The sequence below is a fragment of the Saccopteryx leptura genome, chromosome 2, assembly GCF_036850995.1.
Source record: "Saccopteryx leptura isolate mSacLep1 chromosome 2, mSacLep1_pri_phased_curated, whole genome shotgun sequence".
NCBI lineage: Eukaryota > Metazoa > Chordata > Mammalia > Chiroptera > Emballonuridae > Saccopteryx > Saccopteryx leptura.
Genome location: NC_089504.1, coordinates 356454392 through 356473249, shown reverse-complemented (window position 1 = coordinate 356473249; position 18858 = coordinate 356454392). Strand labels below are relative to the sequence as shown.

The 18858-nt window shown below is 51.4% G+C and overlaps 1 protein-coding gene across 6 annotated transcripts in view; it reads right to left on the bottom strand.

Moving 5' to 3' along the window:
- The window catches only part of MSI2 (musashi RNA binding protein 2), a 416189-nt gene that overhangs the window by 2501 nt on the left and 394830 nt on the right, over positions 1–18858 (bottom strand). For 3 of the 6 annotated variants that reach the window (XM_066364643.1, XM_066364644.1, XM_066364645.1), the window contains 3 exons: positions 7305–7459; positions 5003–5075; positions 1–2649 (listed from right to left, as the gene is read on the bottom strand). The exon at positions 1–2649 is cut by the window's left edge and continues 2501 nt beyond it. In XM_066364643.1, coding sequence (XP_066220740.1) covers positions 5034–5075; positions 7305–7459 — 197 coding nt within the window. In that variant the 3' untranslated portion in view covers positions 1–2649; positions 5003–5033. Of the gene's footprint in view, positions 2650–5002; positions 5076–7304; positions 7514–18858 lie in introns of all 6 variants that reach the window. The other 3 variants (XM_066364640.1, XM_066364642.1, XM_066364641.1) reach the window with 2 other exon arrangements.

Sequence of the window (18858 nt, the reverse complement as noted above, 5' to 3'; positions counted from 1 at the left end):
TGGTCCTAAATCTGAATAACTATGTCTAAATTTTTAAACCTTAATTACGTTATACCTATCAATATGTACTAGAAGAAAGAGGAGAAAAAAAGTCACTACACTAGTACCAGAACAGCACGCTTACAAGATAGCCATTTTATACATTATTAACAGACAGTGATCAACAAAGGAGTCTTCTATGAGGTGACGAGGGCACAGAGGAGGGCAGGGTAGTACAGTACATCACCAACGTGGACGAAACAGTAATTAAATTCCCTAGTCTAGACACGGAATTTCTGGGAATTTACTGTCGCTTTTTTTTCTTTTTCTTTTCTTTTTTTTTTTTAAATAAAATGTCTATTTTGTTATTTTATTACTTGAACAAGTTTGGAGATTTTTAAAAGCACCCAGCTTTTTACTTCACTTGGTTGTTTGGAAAAAAAAAAACAAAAAAACCCAAAAAAAAATCTCTCACCAAACAACCTAATATTTTATTGGAAAATCAAAAAACATGATTATTTTTAAATGTTGCTGTTTAATTAGAATTGAAAAAGGCTTTTTTTTTTCTTTCTTGCTGAGTTAGCATTTTGGAGCCTTTTGTTTGAAGATGCATTTGCCCTACCAGGTCTGTGAATGTCTACATTAGTCTACTTCGTTAGTAAAATTTATAAAAATAGGAGTGCAGCAGCTCTTTATAATAAATGTCGCATTCAGTGTCTCATACTGGCTGTGCCTTAAGTACCAAATTTATAAACGTAACAATTTAAAAAATATTAATAAAACGGCAATATCACATTTTAAAAAAGAAAAAATATATATCCACACTACAATATGTTTTAATGCCATCTATTGAGTTGTACTTCTATAGTTGCTGTTGCCGACCTATTACCAATATTTAAAAAAAAAAGTTAAATTAAAAAATATCCTTCATCATAAGTATCTTTCCCCAACTGAGGACCATATATTATAACAGCCAAATGTTAACATGTGCAAACAGGAAATTGTCAGTTTTTCCCACCAGTCACAGTGCAGCGATGTTTATACTTTTTATTTTTAAAATTCTGTTTACATCTACAATAAATTAAAAAAAAAATTCTTCCATAGCCTCTCTGGTGATACTTGCAGCACTGAGGTATTAAAAATAATATATAAACCAAAAGGTTGCTTTCCTAATTTGTAAATAGAAAGTGAATGGAGAAGAAGGTTTTGTTAATGCAGGTTCACCCATTCCTGGCCTGCGGGTCCCCAGAGCCGGGGGGCGCAGGCGAAGGACAGGGGGAGGAGAGAGGCAAAGTGTCCGAGGGACCTTTGGAGGTGCTGAAATGATGGGACAATAGAAAATGGTCAAATATTTAAAAATTAAGACTGAAAAAGGATGTCTCAACACCCTTTCCCCACCCAAGCCAAACAGGTGTGCTTTGAAACTTTAAATATGTTAAATATTAAAATTGTAGCTTTGTATTTGTTTCTTAAAAAAGTCTTGGGAAAAGCGGTTTCTCATATTTTAAATAAAAACCTAGCTAGACGGTAACACTTGAAGCTGTGCACAGACGAGAGGTTAATATGCTGGTACGATACTAACAGAGCCTTGGGTCTATCCCACAGACAGACAGACAGACAGAAGGAGCTACACAGTGTTCTAACTCTCCCCGGGGTCGCCCTGGCCGCCCGGCGTTCCTCCTCTGGCCACGGACTCGGCTCGCTTCCTGCTCCCTTCCCTCCTCCTCCCCCACAGAACATCAACTGCCTGGGGCCGACTCCCTCACAAAAATATTTTTGATTCTCTCTTTCTTAATAGTTTCTATGTAGTTAAGGGAATTGTATTTACAACATTTCTTTCTTTTTTTTTTCTTTTTTTTTTTTAGAATTCACCATTTCAAAAAACCTTATAATATCACCTCTTTCAACAGAAAAAAAAAAAAAGAAGCACTTATAGAAAAGGAGGACACTCGAAACAGGGTCGTCCTTACCTTATTGCCGAAAATAGAGATACTCAGGTTAACAAAGAGACATCACAGAAAAGAACTGCCCTAGTCTGTTAGTAGCCTACTACATCTCACTTCTCGCACAACGCAGAGGAGAAAGCGACGCCCGCCTCCCTCCACACTCCGCAGCTGCGCGTCCCCTGCGCCCGGGCTGCGCCTGGAAAGTCGTACAGTCTCAGCACTGGTACCAGAACATTGAGAGTCATATTCCCATCTCAGCATCCTTCACAAGTGAGAACAGAATCAAAACAAGCAAAAAAACAAATTTCTTTTAAAGGAAAAAAATATATATAATACCTTAATATAACAATTATACTATGGTTAGCTTTTAACTAGATATTAAAGCTATATGACTACTGGACTAAGTCAAAATCACTACTAAATGTGATTCAAAGAGATTTAAAAGGAGAAGGGGCAAGAGAGAAGGGGAAGGGGGACCATCAAGAAAAACAAAAACAAAACAGAAAAAAACCAAAATCATGGGTTATATACACATTTAAAAGCTGTTGTCTTATATTACAGCAGATTTGTGAGATGATGAGATGTAGTCAACCCTCGATCCGAAGTGAGCCATCTCTGGTAGGGATGGGGAGGGAGGCCGGTGGGGTCCAGGTCTGATGACATCACCTAAACAAAGGGCCGCTCAGAAACTTCGCCCAGTCTTGCCTGGACATCCAGGTATGCTCTGCAGGATACGGAAGGTCAGGGCGCCCAGAAAGAGAACATAGAAGTGGGGAATGGGAGGAGAAAGAAGTGTCAGGCAAGTATATGATTTATTCCAACTTGTCAACTCATGCTTTGCAATATGACAACGAGGGGCTACTGAGCATCTTTGATGAAAATGGCCTGGCTGACAGCTTGCTGGGGGCACAGCTGGAAGAACCTGACGCCTACGCCATGCCCGAGACGAGGGCAAGGGTGGCCCGGCAGCTCAGTGTGCTGATCTGATCCGGCTGTAGGGTTCCCGAGCCCGTGGCGGGAAATGTGGCCAGCAACCGTGGTCCTGCCGGGCTCTGGCTAGCTCGGTGAATTGCACGGGGACCAGCAATGCTTTCTCCAGTTAAGCTTACGCTCTCAAGGCCAAAACATTTTTTTTTTTTAAATCTGCTTTTATTAGCTACCCATCAGTGTCGGTCAATAACTGAAAATGCACATTCCCACTAAAAAGAATCATATTGCATACTACAGAGTCAAGGGCAGGGCACTTATTAAAACATGCACAACAAATAACTAGCTTTGGTTACGGGAAATAAAAACAGGTCCAGGAGTCACAGACTTGCTAACTGAGTCTCCCTGAATAGACTGGGAGCCCCGCGCTCATTTGCAGATGGCTCTGAAGTGTGCGTTTTGGGGCAGGCACGTGACTCAGCTGGCCCACTTAATCCATGTTGGAGGGGCGTGGGCCCTCCACTCTCTTGGTTATTTCATCCTTCTGTGGAAACTGAGTCACAGAGTTGGATGAGGGAGGATGGGCTGGGAGCAGCCTCGGCCTTCTCCCCGCCCCGCAGACAGGCGGCTGTGGTCTTGGAGGGCATGGGGCTATGGCCAGAAGCCCGGCACCACCCTCACTCTCCAGGGAGGGCGGGGTGGAGGGAGCATGGCAGCCTCAGCCTCTGGCCTCCCAGGGAATCTGCTGCCCCTGGGGGCTGTTTAATCCCCTCACCGTGGGGCTCCACAGAAGGCGGGAGCCACCGTCCATCCCCAGAGTCCCCAGATCTCTCAGTCCGCCTGGCTCGCAGAGGGACCTTCCTCCCCCTGAGGTCCCAGGTCCAGCTTAATTCCTAGCGAGTAGCTCTCCTTCAAACGGTTAGTGGCCTCCGGCTCCAGCCAGCAACAGCTGGGTCAGTGCTCCAAAGGGCGGTGGAGGCAGAGGGTTGGGAGAGGCCACACACGGGTTTATTTGGTTAAGAGAAGTAGTTGGGTTAGTGGAAGTGATTCCTTAGCAGCAACGTTAGAGAAATCCAAAAGAGACTTATGGAGCTCAGCTCAACTGGGTCTCGCTCTACCAGAGACGTGTCCTACGGACCACAAAGCAAACTGGAAAACCATCTCCAGCCGGACTTCTCCTGCGTCCCAAGTCACTCTGAGAGTGACAGGCACTCAAGCCTGGGATTTTCTGAGGGGGACCCGTCCCCAGGCGTCACTTTCACCAAAGAGACAGACCCACGTTTCAGTCCCCCAGAGCTAACGTGCTAGGGCGGGACGCACTGTAGCTTCCCCGGGAGGACCCCTCTCGCTTCCTGGTGCTTGTCTCAAGAATGACAGATACTCTCAAGTGAGAATATGAGAGGCCCCCTCCCTGATGGCCCCAAACTCCCTCTCCTCCACCCCACCCCTTCCAGAGCCCCGTCAAAATGATTTTAATATATATATATATATAATGTTTAATTAACTTGAACCCAGTTTAAAAGGCTAGGAAACTGGCAGGGATCCAAATCCACAGGATGCAGGTGATCGCGTTAATTTAATTTGCTTTTCCAGCGGTAATCTGGATAATTACCGGGAGCTCCTGGCAATAATGCTTTCTTTTTGCTAAAAGATGCAATATGGGTGTTTGACGGCAGGAACCCCCTTGGCTGAGGCCAGAGAGCTCCGGGGAGCCGACAGACCCAGCAGCTCACAAGGTCAGCTCGCAGGACCCTGGGGAGAGGCCGGCTCCTGCCCCCCCCCCCCCCCCCCCGGCTGAGCACAACGCATGATCGCCTTCCAGTTTCCCACACTCTTGACTGCATTTCGAGACAAAGAAAGATGAGGAGTGGGGAAGATGAAGGAATTCAAAGAACCAAACCAAGGAGAAAAAAAAAAAACACCAAAAAAAAAAAAATAAATAAATAAAAAGTGGGGGCATGATTAAAGCTAGAGGAAGGAATGAAGGATCGAAAGACTGCATTCTTTTTGCCCCCACCCCCGTGAGGAGGGGGCCAGCAAGAGGAGGGGGAGAGAGATTGGTGTGATGAGCCCAGGGCCGTGCGTCTGGCAGGCACACGCGCGCACGGACACGCCCGCGGGGTGGAGACAGACGGCAGAGAAGGTAATACCTCCGAGTGAGATGGCAACGAAAGCACCTGCTCAATGGTATCCATTTGTAAAGGCCGTTGCAATCAAAGGTCCCTAAAATTGCACAATTGTTAAGGTCATCAGCACGCTATACATGGGAACAGATTGTCACATTCTGGGAAAGGAAATTATGGCTAGGGCTAGACTGTGGTTGCCAGCATGAATATGTAATTCTGAGACACTGTGCTCTGAGGGGCCGGGATGACATCTCCCCGGCTCCTACCTCGCCAAGCCCCGCTCCCCCCCCCCCAGCCTGTCTACGTGCCCGGGGCAGGGTCAATCGAGAGCCAGATTCAGAGGGGTGGGTGGGTAGGTGATGGGAACGGGAGGCTCATGCCCCAAATGAAGGGTGCTGTTGCCCCGAACCCCTGGAGGACAAAGATAACAGTGTCTCTGCCCAGAGTCCCAGCAGCTCCAACTGGGGAGAAAGCAAGCCCCGTGCAGAAAAAACGTGATGCTACATGGCTGTTTCTGAAAACCTGCACAGCACCCGGGTCCAAAGACCCAGGTTTCCAAGAACAAGTAGGGCCTGTGTTTCTGGGCGCTGAGAATGGAAAGGAGTTGTGTTCTATGTGGTGGCAGACAGTCTCCCAAACGGATGCAGCTCTTCGCGGAATAATAATGCTCGATCTGGTACTTCAGCAGATCCGAGGGGATCTGACTCTCCCACCTACTACTGACTTCAGGGATGTTGGCCGGGGGTTGGGGCTGAACAGGGATGCAGACTGCAGGGGCCAGGGCTGGCAGACTGAGTGGGGTGTGTGTGTGCATGTGTGTGTGTGTGTGTGTGTGTTTTCCAATCCCGGTGCAGGAATCCAGGTGTGAGTGTGTATGTGTGTGTGAGTGTGTGTGTGTTTTCCAATCCCGGTGCATGAATCCAGGTGTGTGAGTGTGTGTGTGTGTGAGTGTGTGTGTGTTTTCCAATCCCGGTGCATGAATCCAGGTGTGTGAGTGTGTGTGTGTGTGTGTTTTCCAATCCCGGTGCATGAATCCAGGTGTGTGAGTGTGTGTGTGTGTGTGTGTGAGTGTGTGTGTGTGTTTTCCAATCCCGGTGCAGGAATCCAGGTGTGAGTGTGTATGTGTGTGTGAGTGTGTGTGTGTTTTCCAATCCCGGTGCATGAATCCAGGTGTGTGAGTGTGTGTGTGTGTGAGTGTGTGTGTGTTTTCCAATCCCGGTGCATGAATCCAGGTGTGTGAGTGTGTGTGTGTGTGTGAGTGTGCAGGAGTATGTGTCTGTGTCTGTGTGTGTGCTTTCCAATCCAGGGGACAGGGCTCCAGGGCCACTGGGCCCCAGGCTGCCTGCGCTTGCTCTGTTCCCCCCAGCGCAGCCCCTGAGGTGGGGCTCTCCTGACAAGGACAGGGCCTGGGACAGCAGACACTCCCATCTCAGCTCAAAGCCACTGCCCCCAAAACGCGGAGGCTGGCTGGGGCTCAGGTTGGCCGATTTTGTTTCCCAAATGGAAGGACCCGCGCGAGTGAGTGGGCTCAGGCACATTCATGCTCACACACACCGGGAGAGGACAGAACAATACAATCTGAAAACAGCATGCAAATCTGTTAAGCAAATGTCTATGGCCTGGATTAGTCAGATTATAGAGCCACAGAGCATTACAAATATCAAATGCATCTGGCCTTGGGGGGCAGGGCACAGCTAAAGAATGCAAATAGGAACTTACTTGGTACCTGGAAACTAAGAAACATTAGCAGAGGAAACCTCCCGGGCGGGCGGGCTTGTACCCACACCGTGTCCCGGGCACTGGCACCTGCCACTGGGCCTTAGGCGGGGGGACTTGACCTACTAAGGTTGCTGCCCTGAGGTGGGGGTCTTTAGCTCTGAGGTCCCGGCCCACATGACAGTCTCCAGAGGGCAGAAATCAAGGATCAGGGGCTGATCCTGAGAACCTACTACATGCCACCAGGTGACATATCCTATCACCATTCATTCTCACCATCTTTTGAGAGAGGCATACTTATTCTTTGTTTTGCAAAATAAGTGACGGGCTATATAAGTGGCTCAAGGTTGCGTGGGCTGAAGGTGACGGGGCAGGTGCTCTGAAACGGACCTGCCACGCCCCTTCCACTCCACCACGTGGCCTGGCCCACAGGAGCTCAGGTAACATCTAAAGGGAGGAGCTTCAGCCCCAGGTGACTGAAATGAACTGGATGGGGACCCACCGCCCTCTCCTTGGCTCCCAACTCAGGGCTCTGCCCGCACACCCTCCCCACAGGCCACAGAAGACGGGCAAGAAGGAGGCAGAAGGGCGAGGGAAGGCAGATACTTACAGCTATGCCGTGGCTGAAGCCGGAGCCCGGCTGCGGGCTGGCCGCGCTTATGTAATTCCCCACTCCGGAGTCCTGGCTGGCAGGGCCGTAGAGATCGGCGACAGGTCCTGGGCTGTTGGCCCCCGGGAAGCCTCCGGGCCGCGCCGGGTTGGAGCCTGCCGGGGAAGCGGGCGCGCCAAAATTCGGTTGAGCACTGTAGCTATTCAGGACTGGTGTGCAGAGAATAGAGCTGGGTATGAGGCCAGAAGCCAGGCATGCACCGGTCATTACAAGCCAAACACTCGAGAAAAAAACAGCTGAGGCCCAACTTCTAACACTCAACCAAGGCCATGCGAAAACATCAGCAGGGACTCAAGAATACTCAGCCCAGGCTACTACTAAGAAGCTCGGAGCTCCAAAAAATATAGAGAATAAAAAAACAACCATTCAACACACTACGGCAACCGACCAGAGGTGCCTCACTGCCCACCAAGTTATCACAATAGAAATAGAGATATATATGGAAGAGAGAGAGAGAGAGAGAGGTTTCTGTTCACATCTGGATTGATGCTCATGCAGTCTTGTCTAGATCTGGGCACGTTGAGACAGCATTCACATCCCATGCAAACTACAAAGGAACTAGTTTTAGACTACACATTGTGTTAATATTGATATTAAAACGTGACAGGAAACAAAGCAATTTGTGTCTAGGAAAAAAATCTTTAGGGAGGGGATTTTTGATTTTTTTTTTTTGTTGTTTTACTTTTTCTTTTTTGTTTGTTTTTGGATCCATTAAATGACAAAAATTTTTTTTTAAAGATAAAAAAGATCTCCATTCTCCAGCCCCCTCCCAACCATCCCCCCTCCCCCACTGGCTACTTCCTCCCTCCCCACCCTTCCCATTGAAACCCCTGTATGAAAGTCGTCCACACTGAACGTGGTCGGAGGATGGGATATGTCATGGAAAATTTGGGCATCTTAACAGAACCGTAATGATGGTGGCCGAGGGTTCCCTCCTGGGGTGGAGAGCAGGGGATGGAGGGAGGGGATGGGGGGGATGGAAAGTCTGGAGGCGGGGCCGAAGCGGGGTGAATGCTGATGAAGTTCTACAGGACACCCACACACTCACCTCCTGCAGTAGAAGAAAAGGGGGATTTAAACTTTTTTCCCCTTTTGTTAAAAAAAAAAAAGACAAAGAAGTATGAATGCAGAGCATACCGACTGAACCAATTTATCTTAAAGCACATCTGACCGAAATGCCTGCTTTGGATATCAACTCCAGACTGAGAAAAAGAGCTAGGAATGTACCTTTGCTACGAGTGGGGACTTCACGCCCACTGATTCCCAGAGTGGTGGGGGAGGGGCAGCAGGAGGAGACACAGTCTGGGCCCCCACCTTTCACCTCCCCAAATTGCATCATTCCCTCCCTACTGAGAGCCACAGCTGTGAACCAGGTGAATTTTGTCTCGTCTTCATTTCCCACTTAATTGCAAAAGTAAGTCCTCATTGATTTTTAAAACTCAAGGTGAGTCTGGGGCCGACCACTTCTGGGCTACAGCTAACCACCTGTCTCGAAGAAACAGAGCATCTGGGCCCCACGCACTTCCACGGCTCCACGGGGCAGCGCCTCGCAACCGTCTTCTCCCATCTGCCCCCCTCTCTGCCCTGTGCCCGGCTGTCCTCGTGGCAGGAGAACACGGGCACCTCCTCTCTCGGCCATGGCCGTGCCCTAGGGGCCTGTGGTTGTAGCCCCCCACTTCTGGTGGGCCTTGAAGAGCCAGAGGTGGGTTGATCTTGATCCATTTGTCACTGGGATGGAAGAGACTGACCATGCACCGCGCCAGGCTGGTGACAGGTAGGAGACCCAGATGGGAGCAGGGAGATACAAAAGACGCCAAACCCAAGCCCCGCTGGCTCCTGACTCAGCAGAGCAGAGGGGAGCTGCCCCCTGGGATGCCCTCTGGGGCAGGACGCCCCAAGCGGCCCCTTTGGAAGCTGTAGCAGAGAAATGAATAAACTGGCCGATGAAAAGAACAGGTTAAAGAGGGGGAAAACCTCACAGAGGCTTAGAGAAAATAAGTGGCTGATTCAGGAATGCTCGGGCAGACAAAAGGGACGGGATTTTTGAATATAGAAGATTAAGCTTGCAGATAACACTTGGCCTTTCTTATTCATGGAAGCAAATATCAAGCCGAGATGTTCAAAAGGCAGAATTATCTTGGTCTAACACACTTTTTTCCTCTGGGCTAGGGAAAATGGAGAGCGCTCAGCCAGGGGCCTCCTGGTTCACCCAGGCAGCTGACCCTCTTCCTATGCAAAGGGACTAACAGTGACTAGCCTTTCTGTTTCAGGGGGTGGGGTGGGCGGGGCACAGGGGAAGGCAGAGTTTTTGGCTTCCTTCTCCTCTTGGCTCGATGAGGCTCTAGGACAGGGGTCGGGAACATTTTTGACTGAGAGAGCCATAAACGCCTCATATTTTAAAATGTAATTCTGTGAGAGCCATACAACAACCCGTGTACCTTATGCATTATCCAATAAAAATGTGGTGTTGTCCCGGAGGACAGCTGTGATTGGCTCCAGCCACCCGCAACCATGAACATGAGCGGTAGGAAATGAATGGATTGTAATACATGAAAATGTTTTATATTTTTAATGTTATTATTTTTTTATAAAAGATTTGTCTGCGAGCCAGATGCAGCCATCAAAAGAGCCACATCTGGCTCGCGAGCCATAGGTTCCCGACCCCTGCTCGAGGAAGACAGCAGGCAGGCCCACCTATCCAGAAGCCGGGCCGGGCAGAAGGGAGCTTTCAGTCTTGGCTCCTTCCAGCAGGGGGAGCATTACCCCGAGACTCACCCAGCCAGCAGACATAGCCTTGGAGGCAGGAGGCAGCGTGCCCCCAGAAGGATGCTGTCCAGAAAAGCCCCCTCCATAGGCTCTGACGACAAGAGGGCTGGTGGTATTCTGCCCATCCCTGGCTACCTCTCCTTGTCCTGTGTGCCGGGGCCTGGAGCTTAAGAATTGGTCAGCAGGAAATCTGACAGGTGGCTCTTTTTAGGCCTGTATTGCAACCTCCCTGCTTAGTCATCTTCCACCGAAGGACACTAAAAGCACCATGGAAAAGGCACTGTATTAGAATGCAGCTTTAAAGACCCAAGTCCTCTGTTGTCACAAACATTGCTCCTCACAAACGCCTGAGCCCCAGCTCAGTCACCTGGCAGATATCCCCCAGCCCGGGGCACAAAACCTGGGCCGCGGGTCCCCACCAGAGGGCGCCGTCGCAGGCAAGAAGCAGCCAGTCTGGGCTGGTCCCCTTGTTCCTGGCTTCTGAGCATGGAGGAGACAGGCCTGTGTTCCAGTCAACAAGTCCCTCTTTCTCTCTCTGGGTGCTGAAGACCCAGATCCCCGAAGGCACGTTAAAGTCCCCAAACAAGCCATCTGGAAACCTATACATCTCTGGAAAGGCTCAGGACAACCAAACCGCTCTGGCTGCTTGGGAGGGCGGAGGGGCCGCCACCGCGCATGCGCGCTCACTTCTCAGTGGCTGTTCTTTCTGGGCGGAGGGGGCAGACCTCAGGGGCGATGTGGTTTTCTTTTGGGAAGTTCACACTGAACACTGGCCGGCTCCACAGGAAAGGGAGTTACCTGAGGACCCCCTCTCCCTCCAAGCTACGACAGCGAGGGGAGGGAGGCAGGATGAATGCACAATGCTGAGCTCCTACCCTGAGAGTGGTGCTCTGCAAGTCACCCTCAGTTTTCCGTCTTGATGGAGGGCACCTGTCCCCAGGCACCGGGATTCCTTGTGAGGGGCCAGACCTGGTCCCATACACCAGAATCAGCTGAGAAAAGGGGATAGCACACCATCCTTAATGGGCAAGGGCTTGCCCCTGCGCAGCGAGGGGGTGTGTGTGTGTAGGGCGGGGTCTCAGGGCATGTTGCTGAGATTCAGAAAGGGGACATTATGACTCCTGTCTCAGAGGAGGACAACAACAAACGCCGTGCATTTTTTTTTTGTAGCGGAAGCTGCGAGTGTTCAGTGACCTGGGCCAAGCCCTGCACCGGTCTTGTGGTTCGGGGCTCACTGTGGGGAGAAGGGTCACTTCTCCATCAGCCGCTCTGCGCAGCACCCAGAGTAGCAGTTTAAACCTGGGCAAGTTCCTCATCACCCCTCTGCCCCGCCCGCCTGCAGCTCCTGCGCTTTACCCCTCGGGCTGGTCTGCTCAGGGACGCAGCTATAATGCAGAGGGAGGGAGCACTGGACTTGGAGTCAGAAGACCTGAGTGTGACCCCGGCCCCCACCTGGGGTAACCCTTCACTCGCCCGAGTCCTCATCTGTGAGTGCTGCCTGCTTTAGGCAGCCTGTCTCTCACTGGGGAAAAGAGAAAGCTCTCCGTAACTTGGCAAATTTAGAACAAATACAGCTATTTTTCAAACACTTGTATATGCAGAGGCCAACAGAGCAGGTACCCTGTGTAGATTTAGGAAAATCGGATATAGGAAAATAAGTTCACTTCCCATTCAAATCGGGAGGCAATTTACAAAAGGATCCAATCCGTCCACCTGGTGCATTTAATCAGCTTGGATCTGAAGAAAGGACTCAGGGGGACAGAGAACAGGAAAGCAAGGACACTAAATCTCACTGAAGCCAGCAAGAGGAAATACATTTGAATTAAAGATGGAGGCGTTTTGCATTGAATAAAAGAAGGGACTTCTTACCCATCAAGGATAAAACAAAACAGGAAGAACACCCTGACCCAGTAAAGCCAGGAAATCGTGTCCCGGAGACCCTGCTGAAGGTCTGCCCTGCAGGTTTAGACCCTCACCTAGACCCAAAGCTCTGGGCACCTTTGTCCTCAGCTTTTAAAGCACACAGTCTGCCCAGCTGGGGTCGGAAGGGGCTGCGCTGAGCGGCACTAGCGAAGGGGGCAGGGAGGCCGTGGGAGGCGGCAGTGAGGCTCGGGACAGCCTCGCTTGGTCTCGGAAAGGCAGGGGATCCAGACATTTCTGTGTGACCTCTAAGCGCTGCCGCTGGACCCGAGGCAGAGAGCTAGTGCACGGGAATGTGCAGGGCGCAGCCCTGCGAGGGCACCCCTGGCTCTCAGGCCTAAGGAGGGGGTTGTGACCGGCCCAGAGAAAGGAACTGTTGACCAAGTCCTTTCAAGATGAGCTCAGCCCACGTATCTGGGACGAGCCAGGGCCCTGCCAAGTCCCAGCCTTCAACCCAGGTCCTCATTTGGCGAGTCTCACATTTCCCCGAAGGGCAGGGCCAGCCCTGGAGACCGTTTCAATAGCCTGCTCTGTGAACCATCTTCTCGGCCTGCAGGGTTTCATCTCAGCAGGAGGCCCTGGTGGCCCCTGGCACTTTACTGGGATGAAGGATGTGTTGCCCAGGGCACCAAGTCCCATTCAGGAGATAATGTGCTGCCAAAATAGAACTCATTATGCGGCATCCAGGGCCAGGCAGCAGGGCGTCTGAGCTGACTGGTGTCACGACCCTATTCCCAATCCCAGCCCCCGTCACAATGGAGAGCAGCGAGCATAAGCCTGTGTGATTTTCTTAGAGGCCAGGGCTGGGTTAATTCACCATACTGGATTTTAGTGTTTTTTTTTTTTTGGTTTTTTTTTTAAGCATTTAAAAAAATCGCCTGATAAAGGAATGAGTAAAGGGGCTGGTTGATAGGCTGAGGCCAGAGAAAACAGAGGTCAGAGTCCCTGTTCCCTCCAACACTGACCTCGATGACACTTCTCTCGGCCTTGATTAAAAACTCCGCAGCACAGAGACACTGTCTCTGCGTTAGGCAAGGACTCCTGCAGGCAGGGTGTGGACAGGTGGGGCGCCCTCAGGGTTCTCACGGGACCCTGTTCTCCAAAGCAAGAGCAACCTGCCTCTAACCCCCCACAATTCTGGGCCTCAGTAGACGCCAGGTCCAGAATGCCAACAGTGGCGACCTGCATGCGCCTCTTTTTAACACCCAGCCGCTCCTTGCTTGGGGGTCTGACGAACGGCAGCTGGGCACCCCAGGGCCATCCCGGGAACAGAGTCGGGGGCCCCGCCTGCGGTTTCCCTTAGTGTGCCCTCTGAAGGTCGTACCCGCTCTCCGTTCATACAGAGGATCAAATGGGCAAGGTCACCATGAAAAGATGACCTGCTCCTGATAACGGGAGGGGCAACACTCAGCTGTGGGTAGTCACAGCGTGTCTTGAGCAAGGGAGGATTACACCCCAGCAGTCTGCTCGGCCCCCTCGTCCTGGGAACCATTGGCTAACGCTTCCTTCAAGAGCTTAGCCGGAAGGCAGGAGACGCGGTGAGAGAGGGAGAGAGGGAGAGAGGGAGAGGGAGAGAGAGAGAGAGAGGGCTGGCAATTACATCCAACCCGGGAAAACTGGATGACACACTAAATTAAAATCAGATCAGCTCGGAAACCCAGATGCAGGGGACAATCAATTTTTATACACAATCATTTTTAAAGCTCTGATGAAATTCAGTCTAGTTCAGAAAGGAAAGAGAAGAAATCTTTTAAAACAGAGTGAGGATTAAGAGAGTATCGTAATGGTACTATTTCTTTCTCCCTATCTCTAGAAATAAACAAATATGTTACTGAGAGGTACACAGCCCGGTGTCGACAAGTCCTGACACGTGCAGAGATGCGTGGCTTTGTCTTAGATACTGCACAGGACCCAGGGCGAGAGCTTGCTCACCCACGGGGCTGACAGAGAAGTCAGTGTGACATAAATACTGCGAATGCCTGTTGCGACGGTGCCCGTCTTAGAAGACTGCAGTTGGTTTGTTGTCTCGTAACCCAACCTGCCTCAGACAGCTCTGGCTGATGCTGCTGTCTGCCAGTTAACGCTGGCATAACTCCAGTGGGGAACTGATGGGCAGTAAACTCAAGGCTTGGGACGAATAACTGCAGAATGGTCCAAGCTTCCGGTCAAATCGCACTCCCCTAAAGAGGTGACTTTGAAGAGGAGGCTCGAAACCACTCACATCCTGTGTCTGTGGTGACGCCGGAGAGTCACAGCACTTCTCCAATCCCTGGGGTGGGGTCGGGAGAAAGGTCCAAACACCCACAGTAGCCCCCTCGAGGAGGGCTTTGTGGTTGGGGGACTATGTACTTTACATACAGGGACAGAAAACTGTTTCTTCTCTTTCCACCCTGACGCTGCTTTGTCACGGGCCCCGATTGGGGTCTGTGGGTGTGTCTCCCCTCAGAAAGGCCCAGGCCCGGCCGGTTGGGAAGGTGGTGAAGGGAGAGGGGGTTAGCGGTGGGCTGCCACCTGCTCCTGGTATCGGTTCTGGAGATGGGGCAGCCGTCAACAGGCCTGGGCCCAGGAAACCAGGCTTTTGTCGTGAGGGTGAAGAAGGAACTTTCTGGAGCCGTGGTGAGGTTCCCGTTTCTCCTGGACCCCAGGCATCCTGAGGGGCAGACCTTGCTCGCACATGGGTCTAAGGAAGGAAGGAAGGAAGGCAGGGGAGAGTGGTGCCCAGGAAAAGCAAGGCCACGATGTGAGGCTGTGAGTCACTGAGGCTTGGGTGACATTTGCTCTGTCAGTGTGAACTGTCTGCTGGTGGCAACAGCGTCACCCGTGAAGGGACCTCAGCAGGTTACGCCCCCTCAGGCCTCAAGTCTCAGATGTGAGGTGGGGTGTCTGTCTGCCCTCCTGGGTGCGAATGGGCGATTCATTCAACAGTGCCTCCTCCGCCCCACGACCTCACGACTCGAGAGAGCTCGGGAATCCGAGGGGAAACGAAGCTGGGAGACAAATGTTTATGGTTTGGCAGGTGGTGGTTTAACACTCACATCGTGCTGCCTCTTCCCGAGAGTAGCTGGCTTCAGACTCCAAGCCCACACAGGTTAGACCCTGCAAGGAGCAGCGGATGGGGAGACCCTCCAGAAACCACCGGCAGCCATGCACCGCTGTCCCGAGCTGACCAGCAGCTGTGCACACAGCCCCGGGACGCAGCCCCTGCCTCCGTCACTATGTGTCTACGCAAAGGCGGGTTGGGAGGTGGCGCCAGGCGGCAACGCCAGGGCCTCTGCTTCCTCATCCAGCACCCCCAGCCTGAGAATCAAAAGGCAGGGAGTGTGGTGCCCACCCCGGCCAGAGGGGCCAGGTCCTTGCTTGTGCCGTGTAAGTGACACTGCCGGCCCAGCTTACGGTTTCTGTACTATGTGCTATTGTTAGGCGAAAACACCATGAAATCCGGCAAGAACTGCCTATCAGACTGGGGTTCCCAGAGATGGGGACATGACCGCCCCATGAGACAGGGGACTGTGTCTCTCCCGAGGACCAGACCACCTTCCTCTGTGCCACATCCTGGAGAATGAAGCTGAGCCTCATTTTGATTCCCGGGGCTGCTGGGGTCAAGGGGAGGTGGAGAGGACACTGGTACGCCTAAGCCCCCACAGGACCCCTCTAGCATGTGGGATATTTCTGAAACCAGAGGGCTGATCTCGGTCCCGGAAGAGCACTCCTTCTGCTGCGAGGAGTCTTGTGGGGAGCAGAAATGCGCTAGGACCCCTAAGTATTTACTGCCGATCACAGTGTGTGGACATGAGCGGCCTGGGGACCAGTGGGGGGGGGGGGGCGGAGGAAGCCCAAGGGGCCGCCCCTGAGGACCTGTACAAAAGGCTTTCCACTTGAGCACCCTGTCTTTAATGATCATGAAGGCCCAGGAGTTTAATCCATTTTTGATGTAAGCGCTAATAGCTCTGTGTCCTTGAAGTTCAAAGCAGGCGCATACATGTCACTAATTAGCTAAGTGCGGAGCCACTCAGCTCCCTCGCATGTTTCTAATTAGGTCTTTAATAACAAACAAACTCCGACCTTACAAAAAGGCCCCCATTCCTCAGACAGTCAAGGAGATGGCTGCTTCCCTCTTGCCGGCGGATCCTGGGCTGCTAGTTCTGTGAACATGCTTTTCCATTTCAGCCAGAGCAGGCGGCCGAGGGAGAGGGGACGAGTCCGTCTCGGAGGACAGAGACCCTTTCAGCCCACCTAGGAGGTGGGGTGGGGGGTGTTTCTGGCCTGGCTGGGAAATCCAGTGGCCCCTGGGTTCCAAAGCCTCCAGCTAAGTATCCCAGACAGGCTTTCCCCTAGGTACCCATTTCTAAGGGGAGGGTGCTGGTGACAAAGTCACAGAGCTGGTGTGAGGCTCTGTAACTGGCAACGACTTGGCGGTACCTGAGCCCGCAGCTACGCTTGCCTGGGGAGCTTTAACTGTGACTGAGGCCTGGGGCCCGCCGCCGAGGGTTTTGATCTGAAGGGTCTGCAGTACGGCCTGGACTCGAGGAGTTTAACAAACTCCCCAGGTGAGTCTAACGCGCAGCCAAGTTCAAGAGCCTCTGCGTGGGCCCGAGTCTCAGAGCTGATGGCTCAGCAGCAGCAGCTCTCAGCGGGTCCACCTTCCCTAACGAGTACCATCCAGAGCCAAACCCTAAGCTTTAATCAACCACACCCAAGGACGGAAGTCTAAGTATGGGGTTTGTTGTTGTTGTTTGTTTGTTCTTTAACTAATACACAATTTTGGAATTAGTTCTGTCCTTCTCATTGACTTCATGCATTAAAAAAAAAAAGAAGAAATAAGAAAAAAGCACGACTGACAGTTTTCCAGTGCATCCCCATCAAATTACCTCATCACTTGAAGTCCCTGGTTTTCTCTCTAGGCACTCCTCTCAGATCTTAAGGTACCAACCCTGCTGCCCCTTTCATCCCCGATGACAAGGGACCGACAGCTTTGGTAACAGAAGCAATGCAGAGATACAGAACTGAACGGTGCCCTAGTCTGAAATCCTTTGCCCCCCCCCCCCCCAATCATCAACCTGTTGGTGGCAGAAGCCAGACTGGAACCAAGTCTTCCAATTTCCTACTCTTCCTTCTATGCTCTTACCTTCTCCACCCCCTTCACCCCCTTCAAGGTGCTTATCACCCTTATCTGACTAATCTGCAGGTGCCCCCCCTCCTGGGAAGGGAAGGGATCTGAGGGAAGCCTCCGAGCTGTGTCCACCCCCAAAGCCAGGGCACAGGAAGATATGGGGCCAATCCCCGAATACTGTGTCACCTTCCAGCACGTCCTTTCCTGGCCTGATTTGTTTCTCTTCAAGCCAACCCAGAAGGGAGACACCCCAATCTCTGCAGCTACCTCCGCTGAAGGTTTAAATTCCACTTTACATCCATAGAGCTAAACAATCGAGACCCAGAAAAGTCAAATACCATGGCCAAGAATGCACAGCAAAGCTGGGACGAAGTTTCTTCCATGTTGGCCCATGTTTTCTGGTCTTTCCTTTGAAGGCTGGGTGGCCAATGCCGGACCCCTCCCCCTGGATCAGTGCCCAACTGCCCTCTGACTCCAGGGCATCCTGGGTCCCCTGGAGTCTATAGGCTGAGGTTCTCTTCTCGTCCCCAAGGCCAGAAAAGCCAACCCTCTACAGGTCACAGTCAGAACTAACTTCCAGAAAGAGGGGGCTGAGGAGCCTTTGCCTCCCACAGCGAGCTCTGCCACAGGTACACAGGTTTGCATTAATTGTTTACCACAGACCTGGACAGACGTTTTATTAATATTAATAAGTAACTAGGAACAAAGGGCCCCTTTATTTTTAGCTTTCTCTAATTGCCTAGTAATTACTCATCTACAAAACAAATGAGCCCCTGCTCCTGGTTGCCATGGTACCAGGAGCCCAGCCTCTCTGCAGGACGATTGGCTGAAGAGCCCACTGTTCCCACCTCTGGCTGCACCCTTCCCCATCCATTGGCCCAAAGCAAAGCCCTAGCAACTGTGCAGCCAATCCCCTTCCAGGGCTGGGTTTCCCAGAGACCTTCCAAATTCAGTCCTCACAGCTTACAGGAAGGGATGTTGACATCCCTATGGGGAACGTCTGTCCTGTCCAAAGAGGCTCTCTCTTGCTCCATCACCTAATTTCTCTTGGGCAGTGACTTACTTCCTTCAGCCTTGTTTTAGCTAAAGGCTCCTTTCAAATAATTACCTTCAGGCTGGCTCCCTCTTACCTGACCAGGCCTCCTGTGGACCTCCTTTGTCTGAAAAGACTCAGGGACCAAAAGTCAGATCAGAAATGTCAGCCAAAGCCAGACAGAACCATGACGTTAAGTCTGCACAGCAGAAGCAAGTGCAAAAAACACACATGCCTCCTGAGGCCTCGTGTCAATGATTTTGAGTTCTCTCCTCCCCCAAGGACATAGCGAATTGAGTCGATGGCAATGGTGGTTTTTTGAGCGAGTGTATGTTTTAAAAACGCCGAGCTTCGCTCTGGCATCACCGGGCTGGTGTGATGGGGCATCCACTGACAGTGGCCCAGAGCACAGATCTGATGAGATAGATCCAGACTAAAATCCTGTCTCTGCTGCCTCAGACAAGCTACCCAAGCCAGTTTTTAAATCCTTAAAATGGGAACGATAGTGCCCACTTCATAGGGTTATAAGAATTAAATGGACTAAGGCAGGTGGGGGCTCACCAATAATGCATATAGGCTATTATTAATATATTATCATTATTTTATTAAAATGGACTGGGAAGTGTCTTTAACATTCTACCAACCACTTGCAAGATATCCTTTTC